General features: G+C 40.8%; 1 protein-coding gene across 1 annotated transcript in view; it reads left to right on the forward strand.

Annotated features, from left to right (window-relative positions):
* MYO3B (myosin IIIB) overlaps window positions 1-20,738 on the forward strand; it is a 407,127-nt gene that overhangs the window by 20,973 nt on the left and 365,416 nt on the right. The window contains exons 2-6 of the mRNA XM_004267283.2: window positions 3,234-3,417; window positions 4,152-4,286; window positions 15,409-15,513; window positions 15,746-15,845; window positions 18,388-18,464. Coding sequence (XP_004267331.1) covers window positions 3,234-3,417; window positions 4,152-4,286; window positions 15,409-15,513; window positions 15,746-15,845; window positions 18,388-18,464 — 601 coding nt within the window. The remainder of the gene's footprint in view (window positions 1-3,233; window positions 3,418-4,151; window positions 4,287-15,408; window positions 15,514-15,745; window positions 15,846-18,387; window positions 18,465-20,738) is intronic.

The following is a 20,738-nucleotide window of genomic DNA, read 5'->3' on the forward strand; positions in this document are numbered from 1 at the left end:
CAGCTGTTCTTTGTTTCTACATCTTCACATTTCCTAATCATTAACTCTTGAGCCAGTCTTTTGAGACTCAAGGGAGGCCTGGAAGACTAAACATAAGCCTTCTGCTTCAAAGGACAGGGACACAAGGGTTTGTACATGGTTTCAGTGCCTGGTACAGGCACCAGATCCTCCTTCTTAACAGCCCAGACTTTGCACATAGACACTAGTTTCTAGTGACCATCAGAGAGGTCTGGTCAAGGTTACTATAACCTGGGTACATAGTCTCAGACCCCTGACTTTCAGCTATTTTCCCTGCAGCAGCTGCCACCAGTCCGCAACTTAGAACGACAATTGTCTGGTCATGAGTGGACATGTTCTTTGGCCCTTTTACTCCCTCCTGCTGTGTGGATATAATTTCCCTTTTTAGAACTGTGTTTTTCAAGATGTTTCAGAGTCATGTTGCCCACCCCTCCATCTTCTACCCCCATTCCTTAAGGAGGCTTCATATCCCTCATTAAAAAAAATCTACTTAAAAAAAGAAGGGGGAAATTAAAAAAAAAAAAAGAGAGAGAGAGAGAGAAAAGTACCACAAGGTTGCTGGTTAAGAAATAAAAATACTCTTTCATTTTAAACATCTTTATTGGAGTATGATTGCTTTAAAATGGTATGTTAGTTTCTGCTTTATAACAAAGTGACTCAGCTATACGTATACATATATCCCCATATCTCTTCCCTCTTGCGTCTCCCTCCCACCTTCCCTATCCCACCCTTCTATGTGGTCAAAAAGCACCAAGCTGATCTCCCTGTGCTGTGCAGCTGCTTTCCACTAGCTCTCTATTTTACATTTGGTAGTGTATGTATGTCCATGCCACTCTCTCACTTCGTCCCAGCTTACCCTTCCTGCTCTCTGTGTCCTCAAGCCCATTCTCTACATCTGTGTCTTTATTCCTGTCTTGCCCCTAGTTTCTTCAGAACCTTTTTTTTTTTTTTTTTTAGATTCCATATATATGTGTTAGCATGTGGTACTTTTTTTCTCTTTCTCACTTACTTCACTCTGTATGACAGATCCTAGGTCCATCCACCTCACTACAAATAACTCAATTTCGTTTCTTTTTATGGCTGAGTAATATTCCATTGTATATATGTGCCACATCTTCTTTATCCATTCATCTGTTGATGGACACTTAGGTTGCTTCCATGTCCTGGCTATTGTAAATAGAGCTGCGATGAACATTTTGGTACATGACTCTTTTTGAATTATGGTTTTCTCAGGGTATATGCCCAGTAGTGGGATTGCTGGGTTATATGGTAGTTCTATTTTTAGTATTTTAAGGAACCTCCATACTGTTCTCCATAGTGGCTGTATCAATTTACATTCCCACCAACAGTGCAAGAGGGTTCCCTTTTCTCCACACCCTCTCCAGCATTTATTGTTTGTAGATTTTGTGATGATGGCCATTCTGACCAGTGTGAGGTAATACCTCATTGTAGGTTTGATTTGCATTTCTCTAATGATTAGTGATGTTGAGCATCCTTTTATGTGTTTGTTGGCAATCTGTATCTTCTTTGGAGAAATGACTATTTAGGTCTTCTGCCCATTTTTGGATTGTGTTGTTTATTTTTTAGATATTGAGCTGCATGAGCTGCTTTTAAATTTTGGAGATTAATCTTTTGTCAGTTGCTTGGTTTGCAAATATTTTCTCCCATTCTGAGGGTTGTCTTTTGGTCTTGTTTATGGTTTCCTTTGCTGTGCAAAAGCTTTGAAGTTTCATTAGGTCCCATTTGTTTATTTTTGTTTTTATTTCCATTTCTCTAGGAGGTGGGTCAAAAAGGATCTTGCTGTGATTTATGTCATAGGGTGTTCTGCCTATGTTTTCCTCTAAGAGTTTTATGGTGTCTGGCCTTACAGTTAGGTCTTTAATCCATTTTGAGTTTATTTTTGTGTATGGTGTTAAGGAGTGTTCTAATTTCATTATTTTACATGTTGCTGTCCAGTTTTCCCAGCACCACTTATTGAAGAGGCTGTCTTTTCTCCATTGTATATTCTTGCCTCCTATATCAAAAATAAGGTGACCATATGTGTATGGGTTTATCTCTGGGCTTTGTATCCTGTTCCATTGATCTATATTTCTGTTTCTGTGCCAGTACCATACTGTCTTGATTACTGTAGCTTTGTAGTATAGTCTGAAGTCAGGGAGCCTGATTCCTCCAGCTCCGTTTTTCTTTCTCAAGATTTCTTTGACTATGTGGGGTGTTTTGTGTTTCCATACAAATTGTAAAATTTTTTGTTCTAGTTCTGTGAAAAATGCCATTGGTAGTTTGAGAGGGATTGCATTGAATCTGTAGATTGCTTTGGGTAGTATAGTCATTTTCACAATGTTGATTCTTCCAATCCAAGAATGTGGTATATCTCTTCATCTGTTTGTATCATCTTTAATTTCTTTCATCAGTGTCTTTTAGTTTTCTGCATACACGTCTTTTTTCTCCTTAGGTAGGTTTATTCCTAGGTATTTTATTCTTTTTGTTGCTGTGGTAAATGGGAGTGTTTCCTTAATTTCTTTTTCAGATTTGTCATCATTAGCATATAGGAATGCAAGAGATTTCTGTGCATTAATTTTGTATCCTGCTACTTTACCAAATTCATTGATTAGCTCTAGTAGTTTTCTGGTAGCCTCTTTAGGATTCTCTATGTATAGTATCATGTCATCTGCAAACAGTGACAGCTTTACTTCTTCTTTTCTGATTTGGATTCATTTTATTTCTGTTTTCTTCTCTGATTGCTGTGGCTAAAACTTCCAAATCTATGTTCAATAATAGTGGTTAGGGTGGACAACCGCCTTGTCTTGTTCCTGATCTTAGAGAAAATGGTTTCAGTTTTTCACCATTGAGAATGATGTTTGCTGTGGGTTTGTCATATATGGCCTTTATTATGTTGAGGTAAGTTCCCTCTATGCCTACTTTCTGTAGGGTTTTTATCATAAATGGGTGTTGAATTTTGTTGAAAGCTTTTTCTGCCTTTATTGAGATGATAATATGGTTTTTCTCCTTCAGTTTGTTAATATGGTGTATCACATTGATTGTTTTGCATATGTTGAAGAATCCTTGCATTCCTGGGATAAACCCCACTTGATCATGGTGTGTGATCCTTTTAATGTGCCATTGGATTCTGAAGAAATAAAAATATTCTTGTTTCAAAAGCCCAGTGCCACTAATCCTGTGATCTGTTGCACATAACAAACTTTTCTTCCCACTAGGAAACATCTGTATGGATTGTTTCATTACAGCGCCACAATGCTTGGACTTGAATCGCTTCCAGATCCCACAGATACCTGGGAAATTGTAGAGACCATAGGTAAAGGCACCTATGGCAAGGTCTACAAAGTAACTAACAAGAGAGATGGGAGCCTGGCTGCAGTAAAAATTCTAGATCCAATCAGTGTAAGTAACAGTTATAAATTATAACCACAATATAGTGTTTCATACACACTGAGCTTTCAACTTCTTTCTTTGTTCTGGGGATGATTTTCTAGGGATAATGAAACCTGGCATGAAATCTCAAAATGAGTTATGACTCCTTAGCCTATCTGAATGAAGGGACTCCATTTGGAGTTAAAATTTCCCTTGATTTTCTCTTTTGTCCATTTTACTATTGTTTTGATTTTGGTCCCCTGGACTCTTCAAATGTTATTCTCTTGGAAAGAGTGATTTGTTAGGTTTATACAGAGGCTTATCTCTCTGTAAGTTACAAAGTGACCCAGACTTGTGGTATTCAGTCATCTTAGCCTGGCATCCTATTTCAGAGCACTGAATACTGAGCCTGTAATGCTGTGCACTGTTTACCACAGTGGAGTTGTAAGTGTCCTATCCTGGTTGGGTCCCTTTGAGCTACTTCTCCTTAATTGCTTTGAAAATTCAGACATTTTTAAATTTTAAAAAAGATATTTATAATATTATTATTAAGAATATATAATGAAGACATTTATTGATATAACAGAAGGCTTTAGTTGGTATCTGATTGTCCATTGTTAGGTATTTTCAAGATATGGTAATGATTACATTAAAAACACAGACTACATACGCTTTATTAAATGGTTACTTGATCGTGATATCATTCCTGTACCCTTCCTCGCACATTATACTGAATCCAGCCATGCACTTTTTACCTTGTGTAGGATATGGATGAGGAGATTGAGGCAGAATACAACATTTTGCAGTTTCTTCCGAATCACCCCAACGTTGTAAAGTTTTATGGGATGTTTTACAAAGCAGATCACGGTGTGGGAGGACAGCTGTGGCTGGTCCTGGAGGTAAGAGGCTCCCATTGGGTAACCAGCAATTCAAACAGAGCACCAGAGGTGAGCAGACTCATTGTTGCCTAAATAGTGTAAGATGCACATCTGGGGAGGCAGTCTCTCCTGCATGGCACAGGTACCTTACCAGATGTGGTGTTCTCCACGTTCTTATGGGTAGGCTGTGTGCTGAAAATGTGCACGTTTCTCTGCTTGTAAGTTTTAATAATCTTCTTCTAATTCAATGAATACAGGAACACGGTTGGAAAAGGTTATTTTCTACCCTAGGCTGGGAAAATTTCACAGAAAACATGTTCCAATTGATGCAACTCATTTTCAAAAATTGTTAACCCAAGGTTTACTTGGTTGCCAAGTTTGAATCAGCGCATTCATGTTCATTTATCCTCATCTTAGGTTGGGTTTCCTGAAAACGGACTCTGAGAATTGTGTATGGAATGTTTATTGGAGAGTTCTTACAGGAGCTAGATGTGCAAGGAAGGTGGGATTGGGCAAGGGAGACATTAAACATCAATGTGGTTGCAGAGGTCTCAGCCCATCCTCAGGGAGAAGAAGACCTGGGATCCTCTTGTAAGGTTATCCTGGATTTTATCTCTACAAGAGCCAATCACTTGGTGCATGCCACCCTGGGAGGGGGTGTGGCCTTGGAGGAGGCAGTTCCCTGTAGTTGGGCACTATTCCTGGTGAGAGGTGCCACTGGGACTTGGGAGCAGGGAGCAGCTGATATTCCTGGCAGCGTCTGCTTTGAAGAGAGAATCTGAAGGGAGCACCACTATATCCAGTGTAGTCTTGCCTTTTTTCTGCCTTCTTAATGGGAATGAATGTGTGTAACTGGATGCAAAAGAGTCCCTTCCCCACAAATACAATTCCTCCGTGGAACTAACATGGCAAAGACACAATGACAACATATGAAATTAGTATATTAGGACAGGTCTATTGTATTGCCTCAGGGTGGGTATAGGTCCACCCTGATCTGTCCTGGACTCTGCCCCTCTGAACCAGCCTCCATGCCTGAGGTCACATGTGTGATCCATGAGCACGGGGACATGTGTGAAAGCTTTAAGAGAGAAGCAACAAAGGAGAAATCAGACCTCAATTCACTGTCTGGGGTCTCTTGTCGAAAACCTTCCACCTGGCTCTGGGAGGGCCTGGCCATGAGGCAATATATACTGGCTGCCATGGCAACAATGTATGGGGAATTCACTTGTATTCAAATGGAATAATCTGCAGGGAACATTTCTGTCACATCAATTGCCTTCTTCAGAATATAAAGATGTAAGGGGTTTTGGTTTTCAGAAATCATCTTTGTCTGTTTAGTTGGCTGGTTAAGTCACATAACATATTCTCATAGTATCACCTTTTGGGTTTTATTATTCCCCACTCCCTCCCTGGGAATGTTATAGATTTTATCCTGCCAATGAAGCTCTAGAATAACATTAATTTTTTAATGCTCATTTTCATGAGATATGGAAAGTATTGTTTCTAGGGTCTCTGATTGTATTTTTTAAAATTTTTAAAAAAATTATTTATTTTTGGCTGCGTTGGGTCTTCATTGCTACACGCAGGCTTTCTCTAGCTGTGGAGAGTGGGGGCTACTCTTTGTTGCGGTGTGCGGGCTTCTCATTATGGTGACTTCTCTTGTGGAGCACAGGCTCTAAGTACGTGGACTTCAGTAGTTGTGGCACGTGGGCTCAGTAGTTGTGGCACACGGGCTTAGTTGCTCTGCGGCATGTGGGATCTTCCCAGACCAGGGATTGAACCTGTGTCCTCTGCAATGGTAGGCAGATTCTTATCCACTGCGCCACCAGGGAAGCCCTGATTGTATTCTTCTTAAGTTCTGTAAGATCTCAGTGTTTTAAACTTCATTATAATTTAATAATGTAAGTACAGTGACCGAGAAGTTTTAGTTTCTTTTCACTTTACCACCGACTCAAAGACTCTGCATTCGGATATAGAAAACTGAACTTCCAGGGATTTTCCAGGGCCTGAAATGGGACCTTCCCTCCCTCCATTTTACCAGGAGAGTAGGTGGGCTGCTCAGACCTGCCACCACCTGGAGAATAATTGCTCTTACTGATGAGGAGTGACCAAATGTTAGTCCCTCAGGCACAGCCAAGGCAACCAGAAAGGGCCACACATGGCCTTGAAAGATGAGAAAGAGCCCAGAACTATGAACCGGGCCTTGTGCAAATGCCCCCCTGCGACTGTCTCTTGCTTTTTCAGGGTGACTAAGTACAGATAATGAGGTTGCCCTGGCACACTGAATTATTCATACCTCAGCAATACAATATGCTGATATTATGCCCTTTGCAGGTTGTGTTGGCCCATGCCAAAGTTGCTGGCCTGGGGAACCAGATGTCCTCAATCTTTTCTGTCCAGGAATGGGCCATCCATGCCAGGCAGCTGGGGTAGATATGTCCAGTACCTCCAGTATGCTTATAGACACAGGGATTCCTGGGCTCCTAGAACTGACAGGGACCTCGGCCTTCCTTCTGTCACTCTCCTAGTGTTCAGCTGAGGAACAGAGACTCAAAGAAGGAGTGACATGCCGATGGTCCCATACGAGTTATATGGCAGAACTGGAGGAGGACAACACTTCAGCACTTTTCTCCCATCCTGTGCTGTTGCTGTCTGCCGGGTCCGGGGAATACAGACTTGGAATCTCTGGTTAAAATGGCAGCAGTTCCTGATTACACAGGAACTGCTTTAGCACAGAATTAGCACACACACAGAGACACAGACACAGACACAGACACACAGCTGGAAGACAATGACAGTCCACACAGCACCTTGACCATGTTGCTCCGTCTGCAACTTTTTTAGGAGTGCTTTAGGAGACTTGTACAATAAAATTATTATCTGTTTAATATTGCTCCCCTCATCCTGTATATTGAGATTAAATTTATGTTGCCTTTGCTCTTTTCTTGCCTGAATGTGGTGAAAGGACCAGGGAGAAGCTATTCCACAGAGCAATTCTTGAGGATAGAAAAATGTTATTAATAACCCTCTTAAATCACCACAACTCTGAAAACAAAAGCAAATAAAAATGTCATTTCAGAAATTAATTACTAATTGTTAGCAGAAAGCAAACCAAAGCCTTCTTGCATAACAGACACCTACTATAGGAGAAAAATATGGACAGAAAACACTCATACATAATAATGTTTTGGAAAATTTGTGAATAAGTTTTATTCTAAATTAATATTAAATTTGGAAAATCTGTAAGTTCTATTATGTCTCACCTAAATGAAACATGATAAGAAATTAAACTTTTAAGAAAAAGCACCAGAGGCTTCCCTGGTGGCACAGTGGTTAAGAATCTGCCTGCCAATGCAGGGGACACGGGTCCAATCCCTGGTCCGGGAAGATCCCACATGCCATGGAGCAACTAAGCCCGTGCACCACAACTACTGAGCCTGCGAGCCACAACTACTGAGCCTGTGAGCCACAACTACTGAAGCCCACACGCCTAGAGCCTGTACTCCACAACAAGAGAAGCCACTGCAATGAGAAGCCCGCGTACCACAACCAAGAGTAGCCCCCACTCACCGCAACTAGAGAAAGCCCATGCACAGCAATGAGGACACAGTGCAGCCAGAGATAAATAAATAAATAAAATTTTTAAAAACATCATATAAAAAAAAGCACCATATTTCAGAAAAAATACCTAGTATGTGCTAAGACATGAAGTACATTTTCTCTTTTCCTTTCAGTATAAAACCTTCAGCCCATAAATACTATTTCAGCCTGAATCACATTCAACTTAAAAGAAATGGTTTAGAGTTTAGAGTGTTAGTAAATGAGAATGTAAAGTAAAAAAAACAAAAACAAAAAAACCTCCTTATATTTTAAAACCAGATAAAAGAATTATTTTTTAACCTGTTTTTTCCTCTCAGAGGTCTTTGTGTAAGTTCAGTATCTAAGCCAGAAGGGGGGAAAAAAGATATCTCTGTTCAGTTTTTGCATTTATATAAGGCCCTAGAAAGTCCAGTCTGGGCCCCAATATCGTTGCAAGTTAGCACTTAAAACCATTTTCACCCATTGATATTGTGGCATGAGTCAAGTTTATCACGTTAACAAGTCAGGGTCCTAGCAGGACACTGATGGCCTGGAATGTAGCTCTGGCATGTTTTGATTGGCCAGAGATGGTTAGAAAGCCCTGGAGCACTGAACACTGACTCAGATGGCAGGTTCTGGCTAGGTTCTAGAATGAGAGTCACTGGAGTGTTGGGGGTCAGGAGGAAAGTACAGAACAGTTGGGAGTGGAGAAGGGAAGAACTGTGAAATGTAACCGAGGTGCATCCGATATTTATGCGCTCTCTGCGTTCAGCAAAAGCAAGAGAACGTGAAGAGCTGAGGTGTGGGAGCAATTCTGCCCAACCACCGGTCTGTGCATGTGCCCTGGAGAGAGGCTGAAATGGGAGGCGGGAGTCTTGGGGCCCTCCTGCCTCTCATAGTGTGAGCATTTTCCCCCCAACCCCCCTGACTGGAGCTCCAGAGTTTCAAGTGACATCGTCTTCATTCTTCTAGGTGCAGGCCAATGACTTTATCTGGTATCAGTAAAATAAACACAATCTCTCCCAACACTGTGGAGGAAAACTATGTTGCTTGGCCTTCCTGAGAGGTGGGCAGTGTCCAACACGGTGCCCCCTAAGGCATCTTCCAGAGTAATTTTGACGATCCTTGACTTTTGCTTTATGCCCTCTGTAGACCCTAACACCCTTGAAAGATAAAGTCAACCAAACAAAAGAGCACTGAAAGGAAATTCCTCTTAATTCTGCCATCTGACTAGGGCAAATCAACATGCCAGTATAGAACCTACTTGAAAGTTGCAGTTTTGACTAGAATAAAGGTCTGGTGATTGTGTTGCATGGGCCATTCGTTAATAACATGGAGGTAAGTTGATGGCTTATTGAGCAAGGAACATTTTGTTGCTTGAAATTATGGCCGTCATAGCAAATGCACATACTGTGATTGAATCAATATTCAACGATGTTTTAGAAAATAGATGTGGAATGTAAATGATTTTTCTATTTTTCTTGGTTTGGAGTAAAATGCTCGTTAAATTCTAGATGCATCCAGCTGCCACATTTCCTGAATGCTGAGGGCATCGGGAGGAATGCAGGGATGGAGACCTACCTCTGTATTTGAGTCTGATGGCTGGCAGGGTGGGCAGGAATAAAAGGCTGCAGGTGCCAACCCTCAGGGGTGGGGTAGGAGGCTTGGCTGCCTTCTTACAACTCTAAGGGGATTATTTTATTTGATGTATTTAAATATAGTTCCTTGTCATGCTTTTAAAATGTTCAGTCCATCTCACTGTTTACTCTGATTAGACAATTGTCAGTACGTACCTGCTTTCCTTTTTTTTTTTTGCTTTCCTTTTTTATATCCAGGTACCCAAAGTCCTTTCCCTGTAACCCACAGGCTGCCCTTTAAAACCTTGCTGGTGGGCTAATCAGCTTCACAGGACCTCTTCCTGTAAAGGTGCCCTGAGCAGTTTATTTATATGTTTCTTTGAACCACAAGTCAGACAGTTCTTAAACTCTGACATTTAGTGAACAAAAGGCACCAACCGAGTCTGATCCTTTTTTTGTTCTTAAATCCACAGCTGAGTTTTGATCCTGCTGACAAAATGGCAGCTCTTAGTCCCTCCGTAGGTTCTAGAGCTATGAAGAAAGTTTATAAGTTGGCTACCTATATAAAATGCCACTGAATAGGCTTTTGTTGCAGAAATGGCCAGATTTAAAGTAGGGCAGGAGAGAGACTAAAATGAGGTTTCAGGGGAAAATTCCAGGGTTGAGTTAGCTTGGATCATCACCCAGCACTTAATTTAAATGTTCTCTGGGTAGAATTTTAATAGTGTACTTGCAGTACAGTAAAGCATGTGCCTCCCTGAGACAGGAGCCAGGCTGAGAAGTGGTTCTGATGAAGGCGTTACAGTGCCTTGCATGTCTATTGCTCCTTTAGCTTTAGAGGATCAGAGAACTTTATTGCTATTCTTATACTCACAAGATCCCTAGACTCTGTTTCTTCTTAACTTTCTCTATCCAGTTGGTACAAAATTCCTGTCGATTCTATGTCATAAAAGTCCCCCATATCTGTCCCTGACTCTTTGTCCTCAGGACTCTTGACTTTTTGACCCTGCTTCCCTCGATTGCTTCAACACCTCCTAACAGGTGTCCAGCTCCCTGTGTCTTCCTGTTCTGTCCACCCTCCAATCTGCTACCAAGGTCATCTTTCTAGAAATCTGAACAGACCTCCTGCCTAAAACCTGTCAATAGCTTACCACTCCTATCTAATGGTATATTATGGTATCATAATATGCGTGTGTATAGTAATAAAGCCCACACTTCTTAGAAGAGCTCACCTGTCATTCCCTGTTACCCCCTTTTTTCCCTGTCTACCTGCTCTAGGATTCTGTCTCTTTGTCCCAACAGTGGCAGAGTATGTAGAATTCAAAGACACACAGACATAGACACATACACACATACACGCACAGGCAGACAGACACACTACCTCCCCCCTCATTCTTCTGTGCTCCCTTCCTTTGCACACGGTGTTCCCTTTCCAGGGATGCTCTTCTTCTTGTTCACCTGCCATAAGGTCCTATGTCCTTCAAGCTCATTGTATGTGTTACGTCCTCTGGGAAGATTCCCAGACTGTTCCCTCTTCACCCTAGCACAACAGAAGTCGCCATTCTCTCTTCGGTGCCCACACTCCCCTTGGGCACACCCTTTCCTCCACCTGCCACTCTTATTACTCATGTGTCCATTTCTGGTGCTGAGCTCTTTGAGGGCAGGCACTGTGTTCATGATTGAGTAATGGGTAATAAACTGGGCAGTCACAAGCTATTGAGAACAAAGAGGTAACTTTCTTTTTTTTTTTAACATCTTTATTGGAGTATAATTGATTTACAATGGTGTGTTAGTTTGTGCTGTATAACGAAGTGAATCAGCTATATGTATATATATATATATCCCCATATCCCCTCCTTCTTGCGTCTCCCTTCCACCCTCCCTATCCCTCTAGGTGGTCACAAAACACCGAGCTGATCTCCCTGTGCTGTGCAGCTGCTTCCCACTAGCTATCTATTTTACATTTGGTAGTGTATATATGTCCATGCCACTCTCTCACTTCGTCCCAGCTTACCCTTCCCCCTCCCCGTGTCCTCAAGTCCATTCTCTACGTCTGCATCTTTATTCCTGTCCTGCCCCTAGGTTCATCAGGACCATTTTTTTTTTTTTGGATTCCGTATATATGTGTTAGCGTACGGTATTTGTTTTTCTCTTTCTGACTTACTTCACTCTGTATGACAGACTCTAGGTCCATCCACCTCACTACAAATAACTTAATTTCGTTTCTTTTTATGGCTGAGCAATATTCCATTGTATACTCATCTTCTTTATCCATTCATCTATCGATGGACACTTAGGTTGCTTCCATGTCCTGGCTACTGTGAATAGAGCTGCGATGAACATTGTAGTACATGACTTTTTGAATTATGTTTTCTCAGGGTATATGCCCAGTAGTGGGATTGCTGGGTCATATGGTAGTTCTATTTTTAGTTTTTTAAGGAACCTCCATACTGTTCTCCATAGTGGCTGTATCAATTTACATTCCCACCAACAGTGCAAGAGGGTTCCCTTTTTTCCATACCCTCTCTAGCATTTATTGTTTGTAGATTTTTTGATGATGGCCATTCTGACTGGTGTGAGGTGATACCTCGGTGTAGTTTTTTTGTTTTTTTTTTTTTGCGGTATGCGGGCCTCTCACTGTTGTGGCCTCTCCCGCTGTGGAGCACAGGCTCCGGACGCGCAGGCTCAGCGGCCATGGCTCACGGGCGAGCCGCTCCACGGCATGTGGGATCCTCCCGGACCGGGGCACGAACCCGCATCCCCTGCATCAGCAACCACTGCACCACCAGGGAAGCCCCTCACTGTAGTTTTGATTTGCATTTCTCTAATGATTAGTGATGTTGAGCATACTTTCACATGTTTGTTGGCAATCTGTATATCTTCTTTGGAGAAATGTCTGTTTAGGTCTTCTGCCCATTTTTGGATTGTGTTGTTTGTTTTTTAGATATTGAGCTGCATGAGCTGCTTGTATATTTTGGAGATTAATCCTTTGTCAGTTGCTTGGTTTACAAATATTTTCTCCCATTCTGAGGGTTGTCTTTTGGTCTTGTTTATGGTTTCCTTTGCTGTGCAAAAGCTTTTAAGTTTCATTAGGTCCCATTTGTTTATTTTCATTTCTCTAGGAGATGAGTCAAAAAAGGATCTTGCTGTGATGTATGTCATAGTGTGTTCTGTCTGTGTTTTCCTCTAAGAGTTTTATAGTGTCTGGCCTTATATTTAAGTCTTTAATCCATTTTGAGTTTATTTTTGTGTATGGTGTTAGGAAGTGTTCTAATTTCATTCTTTTACATGTAGCTGTCCAGTTTTCCCAGCACGTAACTTTCTTTTTAATAACTAAACCCAACTTTGTTCTTGAGCCCCCAGCCTGCCTAGAGAAGACAATTGATTTTAACTTATCCTGTTAAACTTAGTCCATAGAGTGACTTCTTTGGGAAGGGGCAAGTTCTGGGAATTTGTATCCCATTTTCACAATCCAGTTCAAAGCTTAGTCGCTTGGATAAGGACTTAGTTTTTTAGTGGTTTTCTCTTTCCCCATTCATCTTTCCTTCTCCTGGGTGATATCTGGATTTGGATACAGCAAATGGTCATGTAAAGCCATGGCAGTGAGATCAGGGACCTCCAACTGGTGACCCTAAGTCCTTCTACTGTCTGCCTTTGGTGTCTCCCCATGTCCCAGGTCCCTGATACTCCTTCTTATCGTGAGGTCTGAACTCACTGTCTTTCCTTCTCATTCAAACTGTAGCCTTGTCCCTGAACCCAAATGGAGCATTAAGTTCTGAATCTCCTGCAAGTCATGAGCAGGCTGTAGGGAACTGTTAGAATCCCAGCCTTGATGGACCTCACCATACCCTACTGCCATTCCACTCAGTGTGAACACCCCTTTTTTGGCATGAGGCTCCTGTGAGGAGGTCTCCCCTTAGATTTCCATATAAAAAGAGGTTCATAAGAAATGGTTTCATTAGCATTATCTCCTTACACAACCACCCCCAAGAGAGAGCATCCTCACCCTAATCTTATTCTCTCAAGCTCTCCAAGCTCTATGCCATCAGCCCCAGAAAAGCTTTTCTTTTTGTGGGTTGAGAACTTCCCTCATGTCATGTCCTACATTCTTTCATAATCATCATTTGACTCTGTGGTCAGTTCTCCAATTTTTGTTACTTGAAATATAAATCTAATTTGGGGAGTCCTGAGAAAATTATTATATATTTGTCGAAAGCTTAGCTTTTAAGATTATTTTACAAATCATGACACCGAAAATGCATTCACTGCTCAAGAGAGTATTAGATTGTACATTGAATGTTATGTGCCCTTTCAGGGTCATGAAAGACATAGTTGAAATAAAAAGAATGTGGAATCCTTTGGAAGATGTTATCCTGGTACTCAACATTAGGGCCATGAGAGGTATCAGTGTTGAGTTACAAGTTACTCCTGACATTGGTAGAGAGAGGATTCCAAGGACACTTATATAATCCCAGACTCATGGGACCATTATAGCCTTCAGTGCACTTCACTGTTGTTGGCTTCTTCCTGAATCATTCCTGACAGATAGTAATTTTATCCTAGTTGTAAAGATTCCTAATTTTGTATTATATTTTTAGTCAAATACTATTGTTTAAGAGCAACTTAAATGGTAAAAACATGGGCAGATTCATTTCCAGTTTATCTTGATTGTTAATGTGTGTGCAAGGTATCTGCTGCATATGTACTGGGGAACGATACACACATCAAACAAAAACATCTGCTCACCATTTATTAAAATCTTGCAGATGTTCATTAGAGTCGAGTAGATCCTAATGTATTATTATCTTGATAAAGAGTGTCTTCTTTTAGCAAAGGTGCTAATCTGTGCTCCTCACATTTCTTTGCTTATGAAAAGCCAGTTGACTCAAGCAGCCACAACCCAGAGGACCCCCAGTTAACTGTTAACTGTTAACTGTTCACTAGTTAACTCTTTCCCAGATTGTAGACAAAGTGCCAGGAGGAAACCTAGGTCTCTAAAGTAGGGTCATAACCTGTATAAGGACAAGGAGTGCTCTGAGTATCCAACAAAAGCTCTGAATTTTCTCAGCAGAAAAGTGCAAGATGCATATACAACATGCTGCCTACAGTTTCAAGGTATTTACAAGCCCTGCTGAAACAAGTTAAGAACCCTTGATTTAAGATGGCATGTAGCAAACCCAAACCAGCACATTTCCTTCTGCACTTAGTCAAAATCACCCTTGAAAACCCTTAAATTGCTGTGAAAGAATAGTATGCCTGGTTTACGCATTCTTAAATCTCAGTAATGTATAATACATAAAAAGAGCAAATATGATATACTTTTACAGTGTTTTTAATTACAGGAATAAAAAAAGAAGAGCATAAAGGTGCTGAACTCCTACAGTTGAATATGAAAAGGTTAAATACACATATGATGCAGCTCCACTCCATAAACTTGACGTGCAGTGGCAACTCGAGAAGGAGCTGCTGGTTGGGCTTCTGCTGCCTGCAGTGCCAGCCCTGGAGACAGGGAGACTGAAATAAAATGTATTCCCTCCTAAGTGTCAAGGGCATCCATCTTGCCTCTTTCAGTCTTTCCTTCAAAATGCATGTTTTTTAAAAAATAGACGATATTCATGTAAAATGAAAATATCCCATAAGTCACCATGATTCCTTATATGCTTTCTTTTTTTAATTTCTAAATAATGTCTTGTGCTTTTATATTTCACTTAACAATTTAAAAAATCAAATTTTTGGACATGCACTTTCACTCATAAATCATCACCTTGAATAAACACACACACACACACACACACACACACAGAGTGAGATTTGATTGTGTAATGGAAAAGTGAGGTTTAATTGTTCTGACCTGGAGTTTTGTGATTTGCAAATTTATTTTACTACATTGAGTCGGTAATAAGTGGGCTTTTCTTCTTAATGTGCTTTTCTTTTCTTTTTGTTTGTGTTCTCTTGCTGTCTCTCTCCCCTGGCACCTCTTCTTGCAGCTGTGTAATGGGGGCTCCGTCGCTGAGCTTGTCAAAGGTCTACTCAGGTGTGGCCAGCGGCTGGATGAAGCAGTGATCTCATACATCTTATATGGGGCCCTCTTGGTAAGGACGTCCATCAAGCTGGGGGCAGAGGGGGCAATTTGTCATTGGTTGGCTCCCCACTGCATATTAACAAGGGGAAACTGCCCTATAATATGCAAGGTGTATAACAGGGAGGTGTAGCCAAATGTGGACTTTGATTAGATTTTTAATAGTAGGGTAACTGTTTAAAAATAACCATGCAAATTTTCCTTTTCTCTTTCCTGTTGTTTGGTGGCGGTGGGACACCATGCAGGGCCTTCAGCATTTGCACAATAACCGAATCATCCACCGTGATGTCAAGGGGAATAATATTCTTCTGACAACAGGAGGAGGAGTTAAGCTCGTTGACTTTGGTAATGACTGCTTGTCGTTTGTTTTCTTGATGTGTGCGGTTTAGCCAAAGGCAACAATTTATTGCAGTCTCAGAAGACTGGGGCCTGTCTTCTACGCCATAGGCTGAGGGCCTTTCCAGTCACACACAGGCTGGAGAATGGGGGGTGGTTCACCAGATGGATCACCCTAGGAGATGCTGTTTGTTAATCTATTTTCAGCTTTAGAAGCAATTTTTTTGAAGAGAATATAAAAGTGTTTCAAAAGAAGAATTCGAGGGAAAAACTTTGGTTTTCTGGGAAGGATTTCACATCTCAGGGCAATTGTCTATAATTTACATTTTGTCTATTCTTTTTTGCATATGAAAAGAGAAAGCAGTTTGGTCTTTCAAATGATTTTCTCTAGCCTTAGGCATACTTATTCCCAGTGAGCAGAAGGTAAAATGGTCCTTTGGGTCTGAAAGCTAACATCCCTTTCAATTGTGATTGTTGCTGTTACACGTGAGGCTGGTTGAACAAGAAACATTAACAGGAAATGGAAGTGTGAAAGGAAACGCAGAGCAATATCACCTAAGGCCAGAGAACTATTAAATATCTGCTTGTGACACTCCTGTGTTGATAGTCACAAACCAACAAACCATTTGGTTTTCCTTTTTAAGTTTATCTAATGGTTTAGTCTTCTAAACAGGTTCAACAACAATTAGTACCTCAGCATGATTGTTATAAATAATGAGAAACCATTTACAGAAGCACTTTTTAAAATGTTCTTTATCATTGTCAGTGTAGTAGGAGAAAAGATTGATGATTTTGAATATTCATTGTTTTATTGGTAAGAAAGAATTCAGTGTTAAAATGTATCAGTGAATCATTTGCTCAGAAGAAATTACTCAAAAATAAATGAAATTACGCTAAGTATATTGGTTTATTTACTAAAAAGCAAAGAAAAATTGCAGAGGGTTTAAATAGAGTTTAAAGAGCCCTCTTTGGCTTCCTAATAAAGAATAAGGAATGCAAGCAGTTAGCATAACAACTACCCTGAAAAAACAACCCATGGTCCTTGGCAAATCTATGCCGAGTGTTTTTAAAGGTCTGTTTTTTGCTGATGAGCATATTCAGATTTCTAAGTTCTTATCAACAGCATTAGTGGCCACCATTGTTATTCTCTTAAGGGCTGCATTAGATTTTGCTTGGTATAAAAGAATACCTTATATTTGTAAAATACTTTACAATTTATAAATCATTTTCACAGTTGTTCCATTTTTTAAAAAATTTACTTATTTTATTTATTTTTGGCTGCATTGGGTCTTCGTTGCTGTGCGCAGGCTTTTTCTAGTTGCAGCGAGCGGGGGCTACTCTCCGTTGCGGTGCATGGGCTTCTCATTGCGGTGGCTTCTCTTTTGGAGCACGGGCTCTAGGTGCGTGGGCTTTGGTAGTTGTGGCCCGCGGGCTCGGTAGTTGTGGCTCACGGGCTCTAGAGCGCAGGCTCAGTAGTTGTGGCGCATGGGCTTAGTTGCTCCGCGGCATGTGGGATCTTCCCGGACCAGGGCTCAAACCCGTGTTCCCTGTATTGGCAGGCGGATTCTTATCCACTGCACCACCAGGGAAGCCCCCACAGCTGTTCTCTTACTTGGTATTTAAGAAGAACTCTTTGTGTTAGGTGTGATGAGTAGCATTATCCCCAATTTGAAGGTAAGAAAACTGAGGCTCAGAGTGAGGTTGTCTGCCTGAGGTCATACAGTTAGGAAAAGACGTAATTGAGATGGGAAACAGGTCTTCTGACTCCTAATCCAGTGTACTTTTACATCCATTATGGCATAAAGAAGAGAGCTGGCTTAAGACTATGACAGAGTACATTGGAATTATATTAAAATTCAGGTCCTCAACATTGAGCCCTAGATAATAATATTATTAGTCAATTTCTTTTTCCATTTGACAAATGTATTTTTCATGTTAGATTTCCAGCCTTCTAGGTAAGATAAGGCACTGAAAACTTTTTACTTCTACACTGATGCTCTGTTATAGATAATACATGCCAATTTTCTTCCTCCATCAAATGAGGAAAGATATCACCTGAAATATTTTGGAAATATAGTAGGAAGGTATTTTGGGTTGATCCTAGTTCTTGATGTTTTCTTTTGATTCCAATTTTGCAGCAGTATGGTAGAAATGCTCGATTTAGATAGATATATGCTCCCACACAGTGGTTGGCAAACTACAGCCTGTGAACCGAATCTGACCTGCCTCCTGTTTTTGTACGGCCTGTGAACTAAGAATGGTTTTTACATTTTTAAATGGTTGGGAAAAAATCAAAAGAAAAATATTTTATGACCGTGAAAACTATGCATCCATAAATGAATTTTTGTGGAAACACAGCTACACTCATTTGCTTCTGTGTTGTCTATGCTGCTTTTCCATTACAATGGCAGAGTTGAGTAGCTGTGACAGAGCCTTAGGCTCGCAAAGCCTAAGATATTTTCTGTCTGACCCTTTATGGAAGAAGTTTGCCAGCCCCTGGTCTAGCATCATCTTCTGCTCACTGCTGAATTGTGACACCCTTTTCTTATAGGCGTCTCAGCTCAACTCACCAGTACACGTCTGCGGAGAAACACATCTGTCGGCACCCCATTCTGGATGGCCCCTGAGGTAAGCAGAGGGCAACGATTTCTTTGTATTTGCTGAGAGCCTTGGTACTATGCCTTTTTATGGGAAGGTCACACACTTCACTTTCAGGAAGAAGAAAATCCTTTATCCTCATTGAACTGTGAGGGTTCTGGTTTGGTGAGTGATAATGATGACAAACCAGAACTTAATTTCAGAAAATCGGGATTAAGTCACAGCTGGCCCACAGAATACCTTCATGCAGTTAGAAAAAGGTGCCCCCTCCAGAAGATGCAGCCCTCTACAAGGGTCCTGGCTTGACAAGTTCATCCAGCCATTGTGTAAATTAGAAAAAGTCACCTTCCCTGGATAGATGCAGCCCCAGTGACACATGGCTTGGTGAAGAGACAGATTTCAGCTCCAGCTGGCTTACAGAACTATATGCCATAGTCCTGGTTGCTTTTTTGTTACCAGATACATAGTAACTTCTCTTGTGTACTTTTTTGGCTCTGTAGTAAAACCTGGGATTTCGCCCTAATTTAGTACTGGCGTTACCACAGAATCCTCTATGAAATGACACATATAGAAGTTTGGGGACTCTTCGGGCTAGATACCGCATACCCTGAAACAGAGGCACTGTACAGCTTTGCTTGTCAGGTCAGCATTTTAATTCCACAGCACTCTGGCCTGAGAGCAGCTCTCTTGGATCAAGCAAATGGGTTCTTTTAATAAGAGAACTCAGCAATCATCTCCTTAGAGGTCTTTCCATCTCCATTCTGTCCCTGGGCTTTCCTTCCTCTGTGTGATTGCCAAGGTGGTCTCCTAACACAGTAATTGGCTTACGCCAATATGCTGAAATTTATTCTATCTCAATGGCCTTCTCTTTCATAATTGGATAATGGACAGACCCATTTTAGAGAAAAAGAAAATCCCTGCAGATTCCAGTGTTTACTTAAATCTTAAATTGATTTTAAAAACTATGAAACTAGACATACACTTATCTAGTCATTTATATTTGTAATGCTATAAAACCAAAAGGGAAAAAAATGTATTATGAAAAAACTACAAAGCCAGCAGTGTTCAAGTAAACAGCTTTAATTTAATGAGACAAATGACATTGTTTTGTGAAACTCAGTTGTCCTTTGCAATGTGAATATGTTTCAGAGCATGATGGCATGGATTATTTTGAGTTATTTTGTCAACCTTACTGCCGCATACCATGTGGTGACCCAGTTCTCCCACCACTTTACTCAGTGAAAGTGATCTCTTTGTTTAAACAGCATATCCTTTGGCCTCTAACTGGCACGCCTCTGTTGGCTTAGTGCCAGCTTAATAATAAACATAAATATGGGCACTGAAATTGTGTGTCAATTAGCCATCCAGATGATCTGGAACATGTTTTTATTGCAGCTTCTCCTATTTTATTATTATTAATAAACCATCATTGAAACAAAAGCAAGAACATAAAAATTTTCATAGGGACCTCATGAACCCCACTTTGAGAAACACTGTAGGACAAAGTCAAGATTCCTTAGAATGGGGAACAAAGCCTTTCATATTCCAGCTTCTGTACTGTCCAGCCTCATTTCAGGTTACTTTTCCCCAATTTACTTGTTTTTAATGCCTCAACAGAAGTGAACAACAGGTAATTCTCCAAATCTATCCTTATGTGTCATTCCTTTAAACCTTTCCATATATTGTTACATCATCTGGGATGGCCCTCAGAACTCTGGAACATTCCTCCTCAATCTTCAAGTCTCAGCGCAAATGCAACTCCCCTAGGAAACCTTCCCTCATCCTTGGCCAACTGAGGTTCTTTTCCCTGAGTTTCCACTGCAGCCTTTACACCCTCCATTAGCAAACCATGACCATTGTATTGTATTGGGTTGGCCAAAAGGTTCGTTCGGTTTTTTCCTTAAGATGGCTCTAGTAACACTTAGTTGTCTTTAACTTCATTCAAAACAATTTTGTTAGATTGTATTGTGACAGCTGTCATACCAGTGTGCATTTTAAAAAAACTTATCAAAATTGGTGAATTTTTGTGTAGCCATTTTAATATTGAAGATGGAAGAAAAAACGCAATACTTTTGGCATATTATGCTTTATCATTTCAAGAAAGGTAAAAACGCAACTGATATGCAAAAAAAAGATGTGTGCAGTGTATGTGTGCAGTGTATGTGTGACTGATTGAATGTGTCAAGAGTGGTTTGCAAAGTTTCGTGCTGGAGATTTCTCACTGGACAATGCTCCACAGTCGGGTAGACCAGTTGAAGTTGACAGCGATCAAATTGAGACATTAATTGAGAACAACCAATGTTA

The sequence above is a fragment of the Orcinus orca genome, chromosome 7 (assembly GCF_937001465.1).
Source record: "Orcinus orca chromosome 7, mOrcOrc1.1, whole genome shotgun sequence".
Classification (NCBI taxonomy): Eukaryota; Metazoa; Chordata; class Mammalia; order Artiodactyla; family Delphinidae; genus Orcinus; species Orcinus orca.